This window comes from Parambassis ranga, chromosome 15 (genome assembly GCF_900634625.1).
Source record: "Parambassis ranga chromosome 15, fParRan2.1, whole genome shotgun sequence".
NCBI classification, from domain to species: Eukaryota; Metazoa; Chordata; class Actinopteri; family Ambassidae; genus Parambassis; species Parambassis ranga.
This window is the reverse complement of record NC_041035.1, coordinates 14128586-14148334: the sequence shown is the minus strand read 5'-3', so window position 1 is coordinate 14148334 and position 19749 is coordinate 14128586. Positions and strand designations below refer to the sequence as shown.

Sequence of the window (19749 nt, the reverse complement as noted above, 5' to 3'; positions counted from 1 at the left end):
CCCAGGGATTTCTAGCGATTCCGGTCCCACCCGACAAACACCGCCTCCAGCGTTTCACTCATTGCACGATGCGGCTTTCATGGCCCAATTCAAATGCTCCGTCTTCCAGCACACTATATTCTTGCGACTGATTTTAACCGTGTATGATTTATTTATTTGTGTACAGTATGTTTCAACACATACAGACAACCAAAATAAAATAAACCGATTCTCACTTTACATCACAGATACAAGTTACATCGTTACATTGAAGTCAAATGCAATGGAGTTGTACGACGTTTCCAAGTGTACATGAAGGCAGCTAAGGTCCACCCGGTGGTGCTGTGATATTGAAAGGTCATATTTTTTCCAACAAGAACGGAACTAGAGCAGGTACGTTGTTGGTGTTGACTGAACTGATTTTGTAATTAATTTAAGTCACAGTCGGACTAAGTTTACGTTTTCTGTGGCTCGATTTGTGGGATGTCAACGCTAACTAAAGTGTTAGCATAGCTGTTAGCTTGTAAACTACCTGGTTAGCTGACTGGCTGACGCTAGGTGACCGAGCGGTTTGTTTTGGTGGCTTAAATAGCTCGTGTACTATCATGTTAATGCAACGTTGTAGGAATTAAATGATGTTTTAATATCTCATGTGACTATTTATGTATTTCATGGTAAGTTCGGGTTATTATACTTTGAGTTTGACTAGCTTGTGGGCTACATTAGCCGGCTTGTTGACAGGGACCAAACGTATAGAACATAGGAACCCGGCAGCATGTCGTGACTTGCTGCCCCCCACCCCCAATCCCTCAATCAGTCTGTCACGCTATTTTCTTGACTTGTCAGTAAATGTTTCATCATCGTCGGTGGATTTAGTTAATTTTAAATTTCGAGTATTCAGAGTGCCTTTCAAAGCAGCTAAACAGCAGCCAGCTATCGTGTCATATCAGTAATATCTCGCCATGTTACGTCCTGTTGGTATTTTTCTTATGCTGTTAATAGGTTACTCTGTAGATACTTACTAGGCGTGGCTATAGCCTTGTTAGTAGAGCAAGTTGCTGAGATGTATGCTTGCTTGTACAGAAGGTTATTTATTTATGGCCTTGGTATGGGCAAGCATTAGATTCACTGTCAAACAGGTATATACACTTTAATTCTTGTAATGTTTTTGTGAACACTCTGTTCTACTGCAAAACATAGAACTGATGTTTCACAGTGAAAGTGACCAAAAGTTTCTCCCCCTGTGAGTCCTTATGCACCCCAATCGCAAGACTGAAGCAGACATACTAGAAACTTCTTTTAGCCTTAAACCGTTGTCATGTGTAACTGATAAAACACAAATATTGACCTACATGTCAATGTGAGTCTGGTTTTTCTTTATCTTGTGCTCACAGTGACAACTGATACAACAGGCTTTGAAGACCAGCCCCTTTCTGCTACCTGCCTTCACTTTGCAAAAGAGCAGTTTTAAAATTTGATACAGCAGGAACAACAAACAGAACATGCTATCAGTATTAGACTGTATCATTTATATAAGAGAACACAAAAGTGAGGGTTGCAGCGTGCAGCAGTAAACCTGGTCACATAGTCTGTGTTCTACTGCAGTGTGTAGTTGTGCTTCTTTGTGTGCAGTAGGGTCTGTAGAGCTTTTAAACAGAGCAGAGGTGGCAGCTCAGCTGTACAGTCAAGGTTGTTAATTATAATAATTTCACCTGTATGGCTGAGAACATCTGGTGTCCATCTGGTGCTATGTATTCTCTTATTTTTCTGTTGTTTCATTAAATACAGTGTTTTATTTTCATATGAAAAGGCAGCATTTAAACATCAAGCATGAAAACAATCATACAGATTTGTTTGTATCTGACATAATGTTTGACACAGCCTGTCTGTTCTCTCAAAATTGTATATTTGCAAATGCAGTTTTTATTCCTCATCAGTCCTAAGTAGATGTTTTGTTACTGACCATAGAAAGCCAAGATGTCTGGAGAGCTGGCCTTAAACATAAACATCAAGGAGCCAAGATGGGACCAGGGTACCTTCATGGGGCGTGCCAAGCACTTTTTCATGGTCACAGATCCCAGGACTGTCCTGCTGTCCTCTGAGACTCTGGAGGAGGCCAGATTGATTGTGGAGGACTACAGGTAAAGTGTCAGAAAGAATGGAGGGAGTGAGACATGGGTAAAGTTAGCATTTTTATTTTTTTTGTAGATAAGTGTGTTTTACATTGAAGTTAGAAAACAAGAACAAATCTGAAATGTGACGTTGTCTTTCAGGGCTGGGGTTGTGAAGCCTGGCCTGACAGAAGATGAGCTCTGGAGAGCCAAGTACATCTACGATTCTGCGTTCCACCCTGACACCGGGGAGAAGATGTTTGTGATTGGACGGATGTCTGCTCAGGTGCCAATGAACATGTCCATCACAGGCTGCATGCTCACCTTCTACAGGTACAGCAAACCATTCAGCATATAATCAGGCAATCGAATGAATGAACCTGAAACAGCTCCCATGTGACTGTTGAGTCAGTTTTAATACATCAATGCATGAAAATCGAAATTTTAATCCTGGCGCAGAGGGAAAATCCTCTTAAAGAATGAAAAAAAATCACTGCTACTTACCAGGCTGCAACCTGCGGGTTGTGCTGAAATAACACATCAATTAATAAAACGAATAAAACTAAAATTTATCAGAAATCATTTAAAATAAAATAACAAATATGCAACAGAAGAAGTATATAAATTAAAGTTTTTAGAATAGACATAATTGTTTTAGATTGAGAAAGGTTAGGTGGCCATTAATTCATAATGCATAAGCACAAAAATATTAAGAGATTTAAATTATATGTGACTAAAAAAGTGCTTTACTTCAGTTTGTACTGTATGTTTTCTCCCTAATATTAAATGTAACATTGCCTAGTGATCTGTGACAGTGTTGTTTTTGTATTTTACCACTTGAGGGCACTAAAGCCTGAAATTTCTAATTCTTTACAAAGTGGGTTTTGATAGTATGACGTGAACAAACACAGAGACAGCCTTTAAAGTTTGTCTGTCCTTGGTGAATAAAACACCACATCACAGACATTTGGCATGAGGTTTAAAATGCTTGATATGTTTCTCTGTTTACTGTGTAGCCATAACAAAAACAAGGACTGAGGGTGTGTGAGTAGAGTTTGTTAAGTGCTGTGCCCATAATTTTTGGATGAAATTAATAAACAAATTAGGTGATTGTTTTTTTTTAACTTGACCCAATAGAGTCATTTACGTGTTTTCATCCTTATAACACATAAACAAAATTCAACTGCTGGATCAGTTGTTTATGTAAATAATTTGTGGTTGCAGGCAGGGCTAGTGTGAAATAAATAATGATCATGTAAACGGTGTTCACACATGAAAATACTTGGTGAAACCTCCCCTACTGTCTGTTTTTAGGTTATCATCATACTTGTGAGGAAAATGGTGTGAGGCATCACATCCTCAGTCACACTGTCGCTCTTCCCTCATTTTCACAGGACTACTCCAGCTGTGGTGTTCTGGCAGTGGGTTAACCAGTCTTTCAATGCTGTCGTCAACTACACCAATCGCAGCGGAGACGCACCCATCACCGTGAAGTAGGGAGGACTTCTCTCTTCCACTTTAGATCATTCCTGTCCTCCTAAGCTAATGTCTGTAAGGAGGCTGTGGGAGCTGCTGTCCCGTCCCTTGCAGCGGTATTATGCTCCACTGTTAAGCATGTTCAGCCTCATGTCACACTGCTGACTATATGCTGCTGGTTGATGTCAGGTCAGCATACAGCCACACACACATCATTGTCATCCTCTGGATGCTGCAGAAATGCATCAAATGCATGCATTTAAGAAGAACAGCATAAATGCATATTCATGGTTATGCATGTATTTTATAATAGCTGTGTAAACATTAGTAAGAATGTTCTTGTTATAATGTTCATACAGTAATTAGTTCCCCTTTTGACTGGTGCAACTCATCTTTGAAATGTTTATCATTAGTTTATCTAAAAGTTGCTTGGCTCAAATGTCAGCATTCTAGCAGGAGTGAAAATGCTGAAAGGAAGGAAGTGGGCGCCTAATGTGCAATATGTGTCAAATTAATTTCTTTCCTTGCAGTCAGCTCGGTGCGGCTTATGTTAGTGCCACTACTGGAGCCGTAGTCACTGCCCTGGGACTCAAGTCTCTAGCTACGGTAATGCCTCTGATTCATGTAAATAATGACATAAAATAAATTGGGCAACATCAATCATTTTTAACCATTTTCCATTTTCACAGCGTCTCCCTCCAATTGTCAGTCGCTTTGTCCCTTTCGCTGCTGTTGCTGCTGCTAACTGTATTAACATTCCCTTCATGAGACAGAGGTGAGGGCACTCAAATATTGATCGTTGATCCGCTCACCTTGTTCACTCAGGAGCTCTAAATGACTTCTGTTTATCCTCCTAACAGAGAGTTGAAATATGGTATACCTGTGATGGATGAGAATGGAAACAGGTTGGGAGAGTCTGCCAGTGCTGCCAAGCAGGCCATCGTGCAGGTGGTGGTGTCGAGGATCGGCATGGCAGTGCCTGCAATGGGTAATGGCAACCTGTTTGGTTTGTTAGAGAGCTGTAGTCTTCATAGTAATAAATGATCAGATTTTTTAACCAATTTAACCTTATTGTTTTACTGTCAAGTGAAATATTTTTATTTGGGTCACTCACAGTTTTTGGAGGCTCGTGGTTTAAGGAGTCCGTTCTTTAAAAAAAAAAAAAAACATTTACAGATTGAGGCCAGCAAGTGCTGAGTCGAGATATTATAGCTTAGTGATGACAAAGCAAAATGTGATGTTTGTCATTTTGTTCATTGTTAACCGCAAACAACATCATGACCCACCTTTCAGTTTCCGTTCAGATGGAAGAACAGAAGTTTAACTGACACGTACACGCATTTAAGCAGTTGTGATCGTGTGATAGATAAACAAAATCCTCTGAAGTGTGAACGTTTTTTTCTCTTTGCTCATGCAAACCTCACGTATGTTATTTTTTTTTTTTTTTTACAGCCATCCCTCCTGTTATAATGAACGCTCTGGAGAAGAGAGCTTTCATGAAAGTAAGTGGACGGCATTCAGTCTTTCCAGTCAGTGGATTTAATGGATGGTTTTGTGAGGGCAAAGAGTGCCACATTAAACATGTCACATGTTCCACATGCATCACAACAAAAAAACACAACAAAATTCCTCTTTGGCTTTTTATTATTTTGCTGTAGTTCTGCCTTATCTAAATTTAAATGTTATGTTTTGTACCTGCAGCGGTTTCCAATTCTAAATGCTCCAGTGCAGGTGGGGCTTGTCGGTTTGTGGTAAGTAGAGTTTAATGTTTTTCCTTTTTTTAGTATCAAAGCATTTTGATAACAACCTAAACAATCTTCTGTATGTCGTGGTTTCAGCCTGGTGTTTGCTACTCCTCTTTGCTGCGCCTTGTTCCCTCAGAAAAGGTATAACCGTCACTTTCATCTCAGTCATGAGGTGTTTCCACCTGTTACTCACGGTCCACCATCTTTTTGTAGCTCTATGAGTGTGAGTGGCCTGGAGGCAGATCTGCAAGAGAGGATACGAGAGACCAGTCCTAACACCACCACTGTCTACTTCAACAAGGGCCTGTAGGAGCAGCCATACGTACAGAACAGGCTGACACACACACACACACACACACACACACACACACACACACACACACACACTCCTGTGGGCACAAGTGGGAGGGCAAAGCAAAATATGTTTATGCATTTATTTTATTATAGATAGAGATGCATTGGTTTTTTTATTTGATTGCATTAGAGGTGCTCTGGGTCGAACGAATGGCGTTGACTATGTAGGAGGGTTGACTGTTGGGACGCAGTTTGTGAAGGTTCCTGGAAGTTCTGTCTGTACATAGGTCTCTCCTGATTTATTTTTTTTTTATTGTGTTGCAACATGTTTTCTGTCTTCCACCTGTCAAAACTGCGTAATGTGTGGTAGTTAATGAAAGTTAGTGATTTACGTCTAACCAGTATTTTGTGTTATGTTCAGGTTCATGTCCTGAAAAATTACTTGCAATTCCATTTTTAAACACTTTGCTTGTTAGTTACGTGCAATTGCTTCTGAATGTAATATGCTAGCAGTTACCTGCCTTGTGTCCCCCGCTCTTTCCTGTTCTTGGTGACATTTTCTCTCTGACCGTGTAGTTACAACAGGGTAAAAACAGTTTTAACTAGCTCTTGATAAATAAGTTCCTGTTTTCTTGTAGTCTGTCTGTTGATAAGCAGAGCAGCTTCTTACTCTTTCAACTCTCCTTTAAGTGTACTTATGCTCCTTTGTATTCTTAGACCAGCTATCGAGGTGCTAAGTACATGTGGCAGAGAAGATGTATGTAGGAATTTAGTAGAGCCATAGGTACATCAGTGTGAGGTGTATCAACAAACATATGATGTACTAGGAATTTGTCAGTTGTGGTTGTGATACTTTAGTGGTTGTGTGGTCTGCAAGTGTTGTTACAAAGAGAAAGAAACATCTGATCTTAAACTCCTTCCAGGTTTGACCACGAAATGCTTTGCATATAGAATGTTAGTGGTTTTAACGTCAGAGCAACACAAGGCTTGTGTATATCAGTTCTTTTAAAGTTGGAGACACAAGGTTTGTATTTGTTAAAAGTAAGCTAGCCATCTGCAAAATTATGCTGGAGCTACCAATGTCCTGTTGCACCAAATGAAAGTAGTACATGACATTTATTTGTATGTCAGAGCGGTGGACAATTGTGCTGTTGTTGCTTTGTTTGAGTGGACAAATTGTCCAGTATGGTTAGATAGTGATATGTGAGAGTTTATCCAAGTGACGTGCAAATATCTATATTTTTTTCTTGGACATATTTATATGTATATGATGTATAATATATATAAAGCACATGCATGAGGGGCTGTAGAGATTTTAAGTGATGCCTCTGTCCGTGGATCCACCAGATGGCCCCACATATGCACTTGAATACAATGTCAGCTGCTTTTGTTACAGGAGTGTAAGTTATTGCAAATGAGTAAGTGCTCCTCTTGCTTCAGGGCTAGTAAGTTCTCAGATCAGAGAAATGTTCCTGTAGTCGGACTTATCTTGCTACAGAGAACACAGTCACAAATTACCAACGATGATTTAGTGTTTGTGTGAAGTGATGTGTTGTGTGTGTGATGGTTAAAATAAATATACCCCACAGTGAGATTGTATAGGGCATGTTCACACTTATCTCCATCAAGTTACTTGTTTCTTAAATGTATAGCTGCACAATTATTCATTGATGGTAAACCAACTGTCGGAGACAAGGGACTGTAATACTGCACAACTATTAAATATTTCCACGAATGCAGAGACAAAAAGACTCAACGATTGTGTTAAACCACTAAAATTTTGAAAATATCGGCACCTGAACTCCTTCAGAATGTATATGTCTTTTGTTTGTAACATCTCATATTGTTTCAGCTGCTTGTTTTCTGGTTATTGTTCATTCATACTTCACTATGAATATTGAGGACTTGTGTGTAGGATTTGGGTGGCTCTGATAGCAGAATATAAATAAAGTATCCACAAGTATTGTTAATGGATCATCAACTGTAACTGCTGTTGTCGACTTCGAGCTCTTCATATTTACCATAACAAATTGTGTTTGTGTGTGTGGAAATGTCCACCCTGTAGGTTCTACTACATGCTTGGAAAGTTTGATGCTGCCTCATGGTCACTCTCTCCACTTGATGCCACTATGTCCTACGCACTTGTCCTTTAATTTCCTGACACATGATTTCATGCACTGCAGGACGGTGTTTGAGAGTTAGCATCGCCACTGTTTTTCCATTGTTCAAAGTGCTTGCAGTGGTTAGTGAAGCCATTTTCCCCCTCTGCTTTGCATGCATGTCATTGTGTTGTGTATGGGGTGCTCTGCATTTTAACCTTTGCTGTGCTGCTGTAGGAGTTGCAGATTGTCATGAACAAAACTGAAAAGTTTGGGTTAGCATTCAAAAACACTTGTAAACTGGCATCTCATATGGTGACTGTTTACTAGTGTAAATATGTTGTGGTTATAGATCTAGCCAAAGATCAATCGGGTATGATATAAAGAAGAGGAAGTGTGTAGCTTTTTGTTTCAGCTTTAGCATTTTGCCAGACAGTTCTCATGTTTTTTTTAGAAGTGGTCCTCAACACTCAACTACTCACCAAAATATCCAGAAAGACCTAAAGCATCATTATAAAGACATATAAAAAAAAGATCCAACACACACATTGCAGTCACATTGTTGTGATGGATTTTTATTGACATCTCAATAAAATGTAATAATAAACACACAACTTATGAGCATACAATGAAGTCACATCTTTACATACTGAAGGCACAAATGTAAAGACAATCTATGTTGCCGTTACACTCCATGAATGTTTTGGTTATTTCATATACATTCAGCTGAATCTATGTGTAGCCCTGTCAGTATTGATGCAGTGTTTTCACCCTGTTTTGTATTGTTTTGAAATGTATTTCTTTGATGTGATATGTATTTTATCCAGAGCAATAGAATAAAATGTGTAACCATAATGTTTAATTCTATCCTCCATTTATTATCCATATAATAAAATCAACATAAATATACACATTTTTCTGTAGTAAAATATTTAGGACTGAGCTGCGTGTGACATTTCAAATTATACAGTACTGTTAAATAAATTACGGGGCTTACCCACTTCCCCTTTTGGCCTGCCATTATATGGGAAGACTTATTTCAAAAGTCACTTTTAGATCTAATTTTGAAAGCAAACTGGTTTTAAAGAAGTGATAATCTGCCTGTCATGCATGCAACTTTAACTCCAGCAAGATGGAGTGACTAATGTAGTGTTTCAGAACACCTTTCAGAACAAAAATGTACATTTTCTACCATGAGAAACTTTGGCACTATTGTGCAGATTAAATAAAAACATGAGTCGAGGCCAAGATATGTGCAACAAGATCTTTATTTATTAATTTGCAGTTATACACACATGCAGGTACAGGCATGTCTCTCTCTCACACACACAACCTTTTAGCAGCACCTGCTTCAAGTACCACAAACACTCCTCAACATGACAACAAAAGCTGGATCTATGTGTGTGTGTTTGTTCATCAAACCTGCTCCTCTCAGTGTTGAGTTTAGAGTCAAGTTGTCATTATTACATACACCCGAAGTTCCCACACTCTTTGTTTGTCATGTTAGGGGATTATTTAGGTACATGAACAGGAGAAGCAAATGGAAAAATGTACCAGTACCAGACTTATTTGTAATTATTATTATATGTGATTTTAAACATCAAGTGAATCCAGATTAAGTGGTGGATGTACCTGAATAAAAATGCTACCATTAAGTCCCTTATTTTTTAATACCCGTGTCAAAAGTCTAAATTCTCAGTATCATCAGAGGTAAAAGAAATGCATTACATTAGTTCTGTCCTTGCTTCACAGTTCAGTTTCAACAGAAAATTAACATGCAAAAGCCAGTGTAATATCAAGTGATGAATAAACTGATACTGAATGTGTCAAGTTAAAACTGCTCATTTCTTTTTTTTATTTCTAATCTAATACCATACTGCTTTGCTGAATGCTTTAAAGAATTATTTCGCTGGTACGACTTTTTTAACAGCCTCTAGAACCTCTGCCGTGTTCACCTTGTCCCCAAACTCCTTCTCACGGTGTTCTAGGAGAATGCCCTGCAAAACACAACACGGTGGTTTAAAACACAGACAACCCCTCAGCCAAAATCTTATTGCTGCAGCTCAGATGTTTGCCAGGCTACCTGGTCTCCTGATCCGATGACAAACACCCCTCCCAGGATGAAGCCCTCTCCGTTCACGTTGCCCTTGTAACCAGACCTCCAGGCTCGCATGAAGTTCTGCCACACACCGAGGCGAAAGAACCCTAGGCCTCCCATCTTCCTCTGCAGTGGGCCATAGAAATGTTTCTGCAAACATAAACATTTCTTTTAGTCAGTCTGAAATAAACTGCATTCACTGCAATAATGCTGACCTGCTAACCTCTTCGTCTATGTAGATGTCCCCAGCAAAGTGCGGCCTGAAGTCCTGGATCTCTGTGCCGACATTCTCTTTCACCACAGCAACCAGAGGGACCCCTAACTCTTCTAGCTGGGGCTTCAGAGAGGACAGCTCAGAGGCCTCCTACAAATAAAATTATACCAAGATAAAATATACCAGGGTAAAATCTTACTTCCCGCCATATCCAGGGCCTATTGATATCACCTCTCTGCACAGAAATCATCCAGGTCGCCGTACAGCCATGACCACGGCCCCGCTCTTCTCCCACAGGCTCTTTGCTTTGATGACCTTGTCATCTGGAGACAAAACAAGAAGCTTTTTACTAGTCTGTAACATGATAAAAAAAGTCACAGTGATTATATGACAGGCTCAGAGTGGAAAAGAAATTCATGTTCATGTTCACACTCAATATGCTTATTAACAACAACACAGGAAGTCGACCTTCAGTACTTTGTGGTGATCTGTAATCTGTAAAAGCTGCTTTTGCTGCAAAAAAAACACTTTCACTGCATGCACAACTCAGTGCTGATGTAACATTAAACTACCTCCAAATGGGTTGAATCAGTACTCATTGTTGGGTGCCATAATTACTAGATATTACAGTACTTACTGTCTGTGGTGGAGCGCAGGTCAGCATCTTCAAGGTATTCCAGTGATGCACTGGCAGCTTTAGTGAGACACAGATCTGTGTTGGCCAGGAAGATCCCAGCTAGGGCAGCTCCGACTGCACCCAGACCCAATGACCACATCCCCATCCCAAACAGCTCCCCCTCCAGCCCGGACGCAGAGGACAACACTGCAGGCAAAAAAAACAAACAAACAAACAAACAAAAAAAACACATGGAAGAAGAGAAATTTGTTACAGCCACCACATAACTAAAAGTAAACAAAACATTATTTACTCTGGCTTAACAAGTGAGCCGTTAGATGTGCAGAAAGAACGGATTTCTCCCAGGAGTCCAACAAGACCCAACATGCCTGATAGTGCTCTGTTTGAAAAGGGTGCTGGCAGTAAATCTTACTCTAATCTGAACCTCCATCATGAGGTTAAATACCTCAAATACAAACTTACCTACATTAATTTTGACTGCTTTGATGTGAATAGTCACTGTGCTACAGATACCCTGTGATTTGGTCTTAGAAAATATTGCACTATTCAGATAATCTCAGGAGTGTTTCTAAAATATCTGTGAGGTCTAGAAAATGTCAGAAGATAATCACAGCGACTCGCAGCCCATGGTCTTGTGATATCTTTTTTTAAAACACTGTTCCTAAAGGTTTATTTTGTCTAGTTTCTACCTTGAGAACATACAAAACACAAGGTCACTACAAACACTGTTTCTACAACAAGCTGAAGTTTGCATTGTGTCAAAGAACTGGTAACTCTATGCAGTCATGTAGATTCTTGCCTGAAGAGATCTTGTTTGGGTCAGGACTGGCTTTGGCTTCACTTTGGTGAAACAAAGAATTCTGGGTTCTTAGAAACTGTGGCATGGCTGTGGTGGAGCGGTGGCTGCTTGTGGTAGAGCTCCCCAGAGAGAGGGTAGAGCAGCGCAGGGAAAGTCTCAACACCAAAGCTGTCGAACATCTGGACAGAGCCAGCATGGTGGGGTGTTGAAAAAGTCTGATGCTCTGACTACACACACCCTCAAGATTTTACTGGAAGACATAAAAAAACAAGTATTTGCTCATCGTAACAACATGCCACGCCACCCAGACCATTAAAAAACAAAACAATCTAAGTCTACTGCTTTCAAAATGATGACACATTCCACAGCAATTTTCTGTCAGCATTAGCCAAATTAAAGTATTATTACACATACTGTTAAACCAGTTGGTCAGGTTTGACTGTATGAATGGTTTCAAAATGTGTTTTTCACACAGCAAACAGCAGGGTGTGTCAAAATAATGCATGCACCCTAAAGCACCCTACAGCACAAAATGTGTGATCCTATCTTCATAATATCTTCATACACAAAGCTCTTGTGTGTGGTTAACACAACAACTAAATAAACAAACTGCACAATTTAGCAGTTCTACATAAACAACTTTGAAAAAACATCACATACTAACTTGTCTTCGTTGCCAAAGAGCCAACAAGTGTTTTCCCTCCAGTGATTTAGCTTATCCTGTTTCAAACAGTAAATAGTCCAAATGCATCTGAGGTCTGATGCAAAATAAAACCTGCAACAACAGGACTGAAAAAATATACCGTAACAGTACCAGCCAATAGAGACAGACACCCACGCCTGCAACACCAGGAAGAATGTGGACTCTTCAAATACATCACACAGCAGCCCCAGCAAGAACAGCTGTCAACAGCACTCTGTTGCATAATAGTTGTAAACAATAGGCAAGACTTTCACTTGTCACAAGTTTGATTATATAACTAAAATGCTTGGATGATTCTCATAATAAATAACAAGAGTAAACAGTTTTACTTAACACAAAAGTTTTTACTTTTTTAAATCTACATTATAAAAATTGCTGGACTGGATTACACAACATAATATAGTGGTGAAAAATGACCTCTAGTAGCTACAACATTTAGAAATTGAACCGATAATGATGTTCTGTTACATTTTATAGCACTTTTGACAGGGATATTTGATATATTAAACTGTTATTTTGATACATATACTTCTTTGACTGTAGACATTTAGCGTACGTGTGAAACAAACAATGACTTGGCAAAACAGACCGACAGCGTACTATTCATTCAGATGATGACCTCCATACAATTATTATTGTGTAAGTGATAGTATGCTAAACATGTACATATAAACACATAAAACTGCAACAAACATTATTCCGCTAAATGTTAAGCATTTCCTTTTGAAAGCCCACATAATAAATACATTAGAAAAATGCAAAATGTCAATGTTATGCAAAGTTACTGTGGTTAGTCACTGTCGGACGAGGCCGTCGTTGTATTAGCATTTATTAGCATAGCTCAGGATCAGTCTTTGATTTTGTGCCTAGAGTTACCAAGGTTTGCTAATGAAGATGCACATATTGTGAAATTGTCAAATTGTGAAACTGTCACTGCGGTTTAAAGTTAATGTAGCTGTTTTGTAATAGTGGTAGACTCACCAAGAATCAATGAAGCTATAAGCAACGCCTCTCCGGCCAAACCGTCAACAGATTTCAGCGCAGGCGTACTAATCAATTAGGAATGTGAGCGCAGGGAAAACTAATGGAGCAAGATGGTAGACGAAGAAGTTTTGAACAAGAAAGTGAGGAGCATGCAGCAGTTCAGAGGCAGGTAAATATACGTCTGTGATGTCTTTTGGTTAATATTAACAGATGCAACGCACTTACTTCTTTTAACTCTTTATTTTCCATCATGTCAGGCCATGCGGCAGCATCAGAGCTGTTTTCTCAGGAGAATTTGGAAACAAGTCGTTTTAAAACGATTAAAACACACAAAACATCACCACAACACAACCAGAAGCAGACATGCGGACAGTTAAAGAGTCAATAAACAGTTAAAGCGGCACATTTTAGTCACATTGCGAATGCACCCAAATCCATGTCACATGCAACCACTATTACATAATACCAAAAAATATAATAAAGCCTTTCTTACATCTATCTGGCCATGTCCTCTCGTATTTTGCGGGCTGTTCTGAGTACTGCCAGCATATTGACTTTATCGCCAAATTCCTTCTTACGGTGCTCCAGTAGAATACACTGAGGGGGAAAAAACCTCAGCAACCCAAAAAATCATCCCATCATAAATATTTATCATGTCTGTTGTCCCCTTACCTGATCTCCAGGCCCAATGGCGTACAGTCCTCCCAGGACAAACCCTTCACCCCTGAGGTTTCCTCTGAAGCCCTTCCGGTTGGCTCGCCACAGGTTCCTCCACACACCAATATGCAGAAACATGGAGAGAAACATCCACCTTTGATGAGGGCCATAGAAATTCCTCTGTGAGAGTAATACATAATCAGCTTAATGGCTTAGATGACATGTTTCATTGATTAACTTAAAGCCCTGCAAGGGTTGGGGTTTCACAAAAGCAGACATGCTGAACCACATAGACCTTCCCAGAAAAGTACTTCTTGAAGCTGTCCAGCTCTTTGCCAAGGTCTTCTTTCACCACAGCAAAGAGTGGGACTTCAAGGTCCTGCATCTGGGACTTCAGAGAGGACAGCTCGGCAGCCTCCTAGTGAGAGAAGGGCCAAGAGAGTCAAATGCCACAAAGTAAATTTCAGGAGGTCTTCGTGCACACACAGACATGTCATTTTATACCTGTCTGCACAATAATCATCCCGGCCACCGTACTACCATGACCACAGCACCAGTTTTCTCCCACAGAGATTTGGCTCATGGACTAAAAGAGACAGCAAAACATAAATGTTACTAATAGTCTGAATAAATAATGTTGTGTTTACTCATTCTGCTGTTCCTCCTTTTATGATACACCTTAAAAAGTCACTGTCTGGGTACAAAATGCATTTCAGTTTATCAGTTAATCAAAACAAAATGCAATCTTGTACTGTGTAGCAAGGTTCCTGACTCACCGCCTCCAGTTGTCTTCAGCTCGGTGTTTTCCAGCACTTCAATTTTGGCCCATGTGGGTTTGGTCTGGAACCAGTCTGTGAGGGAGTTGATGAGCTCTGCAACAAACAGGCTGTCACCATGGTCCAAAACACACCTACATGGAAAACGTGCAGAGGTGTAACGTGCGTCTATTTTCACAGCTCTTATCTCTGAGCTCTCAGCTGTCCGATAGGCACACTCAAGCATGATGATCAAGATTATCAACACAAGCATCAAGCATTAGGTTACTCTTTATAACTCAACACATTCATAGTTTTATTGGATTTAAGCTCAATTGTTTACTTGAAGAAAAGTAATAATGTCAGAAAGATAATATAGTTTAACATTTATCAGAAAATTTTAAAGGGTAATACAGTACTCACCGGACTGTGCCTCACTGGTAATGTGGACAAATCTGATGTTTTCAAGCTGCTCCTTAAGCCCTCTAAACTCAGAACAGGCCAATCACTGTGAAAGCTTGTCTTATGTGAACGAAACATGACAGGAATCCTTTAAAGCTACTGAGAAACGAGGCTCATGTTCAGCTGAATCTTCCGTACCAGGTGCAGCATGGTGCAGGGTGAACAGCTCATCCAACAGCAATGCAGCCTCAGCAGTGTTACCAAAATGTTTCATATTTATTTCATCAGTTTTTATTACATTGTTTTTTCATTATTTGCCCTCAGAAGAACCTCTAAAATAGCCGGAGGGGCCCAGAGACCGCGCTCCATCAGAGCAAGACTGACCCCTGCAGGAGGTATGTGTCTGTATACAAGTCTGTTTCTGATATGTCTGTCTGTCTGTAGTAGTGCTGTTGTTACCGGTATGTTGTTATTTATTATGTCAAAAAGTGTATCTTTTCATTTATTCAAATTACCTCCTTTGTAGTTGCAAAGAGGAGAGTAGATAACAGATTTAAACATTTAATCCCTTTGGATGTTACAGTTGTTTTTTGATTACTATCTAATAAATAGGAGGAGAGTATTAAAGTTCAGAAGATAAAAAATTAAGATACCTGTCACAATATTCCATTTTCAGGGTCACAAATGCTTTGTTTTATTGTTATGCTTTTACAACCATCAGCACAACAGATTGTAGCTTTACAGTAGAAACCATTAATAAAACACAACACTCCGCCTGAGTGTGGTGCTCGTAAGGGGGATCAAGGTGTTTGAAGTACGTGTGAATTCTGAATGTGTCTTTGACAGGCCAGTGTAGTAAAGATATTGTCCATGCTATCTGTGAGGAGCAGAGTGCATTGCTAAAGCAAGATATAGTGGTAATATTTCACTTATTGGTGGCAGCTTCGCTGAGGAATGTGCTGAGGGTCCAAAATGGGCTGGAATAGAGATGGGATAGGATGTCACTCCACAAGCCCAGCTGCTGCGCTCCCTCTCTGGCTCCTCCGCTCCACCATTTTCTGGATGCTTGTATCTGTTGTTATATTAGGTCATCTCCTATGAAATATAATGGATGGGCTGAGGACTGGAAATAGAGGCTTGTTTAATCAATGATTGTTTTAATCAATGAACACAAACATCACACAGATTGTGGTTGTTTTGCTATGTGTATACTCATATACTCATGCAGACACACACATGCGAACATATACACAAATGAAGAACCGTTTTGGACCAATGCTGCTCTAGCGGGGAGTGTGTGCAGCCAGAAGCCAATCACAGCTGTCCATTTGCACCCCACCTCCTCTGTAGTGTTCTCACCCACAGGCATTGGTAGACATGTGAAATTCTTATTGTGTGAGTGAGGCCAATCAGAGAGAGAAGTGGGGTAGTAAAAGGAGGACAGGGGCATGAACTGTAATTACTGTCTGAGTTCATATCAGAAAAGAGATCTGCTGTGGGAGCTGTTTGAAGCCATGCACGCCTCTTGTGATTTCAGTCTTTCCTTTTCTTTGTTATGAGCAGGCATTAAAAATATTTTTATGTCAAAATCAAGTCAACATCAGTGCACAAAGAAATTGCACATAACACAGAGGGTGCACAAGTCGAAGTAAAGAACATAGACTTACACTCAGCATTATCTACTAACATGCAACTCCTTATATAATGAGTTATACAGACTAATCACGTTTCTTTCCGCTATATAATAAAAGTACTTCTGGCAACATCCAACTTATTCTGTTCTGCCATCCAGATGAAACTGGTCAGTAACCAGAAGAGCTCAGCGCGTTCTGCGGCAAGGTACGGAGGTAAACTGTGTGTCCTTGAACCAGGGGAAAGACAAACAGGTGTTAACCGCCTCTGGCTATGCAAGGGTTCATTTATCTCATCCTGTTCTGTCAAGTTTGAGGATTTCTGACCCTCTAACGCCACAGTGACCCTGAAACCCTGACTCTCCGGCCTTTGAATTGAAATGCACTGCAGTTCAATGTGATACACTTCTCATATGGCCAATCGGATAGAAGGAGGATACCCTGTCATGTGGCTTGATTATGTTTAACTGATTAGGGATCGGATTGGCCTTATAGCTGGGGAAACAAGGGTACTTTAATTGTCTCTTAAGTGCTCAATTGAGGGGCATCCACAGAGAGCCACATAAATAAAGAGGTGATGTTTTTTAACTCACTACAACACACAAACCTCAAAGTTCGTCAGGCTGTTATCAGGTTACCGCTCAAAGTCTACTTTATATTTTATTTATACTTATACTTTGTAGCATTTCTTTGGATAGACTAAAAGCTTGCATGGTGATGTATTAAAAATGGAATTTAAATTCTTTCAAAAGATAAATACACTGTAAGGATGTCCCACTAATGTTTTACCCATCCTCTGCTCCTGTGCAGTTATCTTTTAACATAACTAGTACAGACAAATTACAAATTATTTTCCTGGTCATTCATTAACAAACACTTCGAGGGAGGAGTTCACGCGTGGATACGTAAAACAAGTGCAGTGTCTTGATTGTTTTGATCCAGGCAATCAGGCACTAGTGAGGCCAAAATAAACAGAGGTGTATCATTCAGAGGTCGCTCACTGTGCCACCAGACTGGCTCTCTGCTCTGGTTGGTAACAGGTGGGAGTTCCGTGTTATCTCTAGTTGGATCTAGTTAGCGTTTGAACATCTCGGACCTCTGATGTCTGTTGTCTTGTGTATGTTTATGGTGATGAAACCTCACAAAAGATAAGACGGAGCCATTCATAGCAGCATGTTTCATTTTTTTTTTTTACTTTTCAATAACTTGACCGCTTTTTTATTAATATCTATAATGTCATAATGTACAGCAATATATTATATCAGTTGTTATCATTACTTTTAACTATTTCAACTGATTTAATTAAATTAGATTTTATATTATTGTCATAAATGTTCATTCTGTCATTTGAATGCAGTTTATTTGAATGAATATTTGAGCCTTTAACAGTGTTTTATACCACACGCAGTACTATGCAGTTCCTGTGTGTTTAATTCTGCTATAGCCTGGGGTGAGATTAGCTCATTGTGCTGCCTAAATGGTATTTGTTGTTGTTGTTGTTGTTGTTGTTTTTAATTGTCACCTATCCCTTCTGTGTTTTCCACATTACTTCCTACTGCTCTGTTTGCATATCTGGTTCATATATCAACGTATCACTTGGTTTTGTTTTGAACCGTATAATGTTGATTATTACTGCATGCTTTTCTCCTTTAATGCACTGGAAAAATTAACTCCATCTGCACCTAAAAACTTTCTGTAAAGCTGTGGGGAAATCAGTTATATAACCTGAATGTATGGTTAATGTAGCTTTTTGTTCTATTGGTCAAATCTGCTTTAAATGAGCCTCAAAGCAGTCAGGAAGAGTGGTATTTTATTCACTTCAGAGAGCTAGTTAAAATTCTCCTCTCATTTTGCAGAGCCAACTAAACACCCACTGAAATTAGAGCCAGATGAGGGAAAGAGTAAAGGTTTGCTCCTCTGCACTGTTTATGCAACAATAAAGAGAGATTTGTTTGCCTGTCGCTGTCTGCAGAGCTTCTGTGCTGCATGAAAAGGTACAGAGTCTGCGTGGCTCACAGTGCCATTGTTTCTCCAGGTGTATGTTTGTGAATGCACATACAGCCATTCTTCTGAGCACCACTTGCACAAACAGTCTGCACAACAGTTTTCTGAAGAGACACAGGCACAGTGCATCACCTGAAAAAGCCAAGAGATATCTGAGGGACACATCTTCATGATTCGATCTTCTTTCAGGAAATGGCTTGATATTTTCTGCAGTTGCGTACAAAGACAAGAGCCTCAGGCTGGGACTTGGATGGAAAAGAGCATTTAGACAACAGATGACTGTCTGCTCTAAATGTAATTATTGACAGTAAGAGAAAGTAAAACATACTGAGCTGTACTGAAGTAAAGAATATTTATATTTTTTATGCTGGTGAATTTCTTTTAGAGTGTTTTTATTGTTTTGTTATAGTTTCTACTTCTTTTGCAGGTAAATGTTTCAGACAGAATTACAATGGGTTCAAATTTGGAGTGTTCCCAAACATAATTGTTCACTCTTCAACTTTGTATATATATTAAAGAACAACTGAGGTGTTGCTCAGAATTCTTTTACTTTATTTAAATGACACCCTTTTTGACCTCTGCTTTTTTAACAGAAGTCAAAAAAGTATTGCATTGATTCGTACAGCACCATAACTAAAAGTTTTGTTTTGTTTTCTAATAAACGTCGAGGAATATATCAACTAAATTCCTACTCGTTCAAACTCACAGAGTAATTACAGATTTTTCATTCATGTAGTTTTTAGTAATTGGCACTTGACTAATTATTCCATGTGTTTTTGTTTTGGTTTCATCATGAATCACCATAATTTTGCTCACATGATGTAAACAGGAGTCATTGCATCATTTGTGCTGTTGACAACAACTCCTTTTCTCCCTCTCCTCTGTCCATAGGTTGCCCCGACCTGGCAGAGTCCCAGCAGACAGAGCGGTCCCACCGATGTGCTGGGTGCATGGGAACCCCCTGTTTCGCATATTTCTGCTTCTCCCCAGCAAGTGTCAATTTCTAAAGTGGAGCAGCCAAAGCAGGTGATGACTATAAACACACACTTGAACTTCAAGCTGTACACAAGGGGTTAACAAGCAGTTTCCATGAACTGAAATGCCCTCCCACTATCCACTCCCCCCCTAGAATGGACTGTCCCAGGGATTCACATGACATAT

The 19749-nt window shown here is 39.6% G+C and overlaps 2 protein-coding genes and 2 long non-coding RNA genes across 9 annotated transcripts; 1 reads left to right on the top strand and 3 right to left on the bottom strand.

Moving 5' to 3' along the window:
• The first annotated feature begins 290 nt into the window (after window positions 1-290).
• On the top strand, window positions 291-8991 carry sfxn3 (sideroflexin 3). The gene is made up of 11 exons (XM_028423722.1): window positions 291-372; window positions 1948-2120; window positions 2253-2423; window positions 3485-3583; window positions 4097-4172; window positions 4256-4341; window positions 4427-4554; window positions 5019-5068; window positions 5268-5317; window positions 5405-5452; window positions 5525-8991. The coding sequence occupies exons 2-11, from the start codon at window positions 1957-1959 to the stop codon at window positions 5619-5621; spliced, it is 969 nt and encodes a 322-aa protein (XP_028279523.1). The 5' UTR covers window positions 291-372; window positions 1948-1956; the 3' UTR covers window positions 5622-8991.
• Window positions 8955-13279, bottom strand: selenou1a (selenoprotein U 1a). 6 transcript variants are annotated; one of them, XM_028423725.1, is made up of 7 exons: window positions 13137-13279; window positions 11453-11702; window positions 10654-10839; window positions 10248-10339; window positions 10026-10166; window positions 9788-9952; window positions 8955-9701 (listed from the first exon to the last, which is right to left on the bottom strand). In XM_028423725.1, the coding sequence occupies exons 2-7, from the start codon at window positions 11646-11648 to the stop codon at window positions 9606-9608; spliced, it is 876 nt and encodes a 291-aa protein (XP_028279526.1). In that variant the 5' UTR covers window positions 11649-11702; window positions 13137-13279; the 3' UTR covers window positions 8955-9605. The 6 variants fall into 6 exon arrangements, with proteins under 6 accessions (XP_028279526.1, XP_028279525.1, XP_028279527.1 ...); XM_028423724.1 differs by lacking the exon at window positions 13137-13279 and adding an exon at window positions 12113-12260; XM_028423726.1 differs by lacking the exon at window positions 13137-13279 and adding an exon at window positions 12117-12260.
• Window positions 13280-13651: 372 nt separating this feature from the next.
• Window positions 13652-15277, bottom strand: LOC114447456 (uncharacterized). Its single transcript, XR_003671843.1, has 5 exons — window positions 14975-15277; window positions 14573-14706; window positions 14301-14382; window positions 13812-14214; window positions 13652-13736 (listed from the first exon to the last, which is right to left on the bottom strand). It is a non-coding gene; the product is annotated as an uncharacterized LOC114447456 (long non-coding RNA).
• Window positions 15278-15755: 478 nt separating this feature from the next.
• LOC114447457 (uncharacterized) lies at window positions 15756-19496 on the bottom strand. The gene is made up of 3 exons (XR_003671844.1): window positions 19405-19496; window positions 18721-18795; window positions 15756-16048 (listed from the first exon to the last, which is right to left on the bottom strand). It is a non-coding gene; the product is annotated as an uncharacterized LOC114447457 (long non-coding RNA).
• Window positions 19497-19749: the final 253 nt, after the last annotated feature.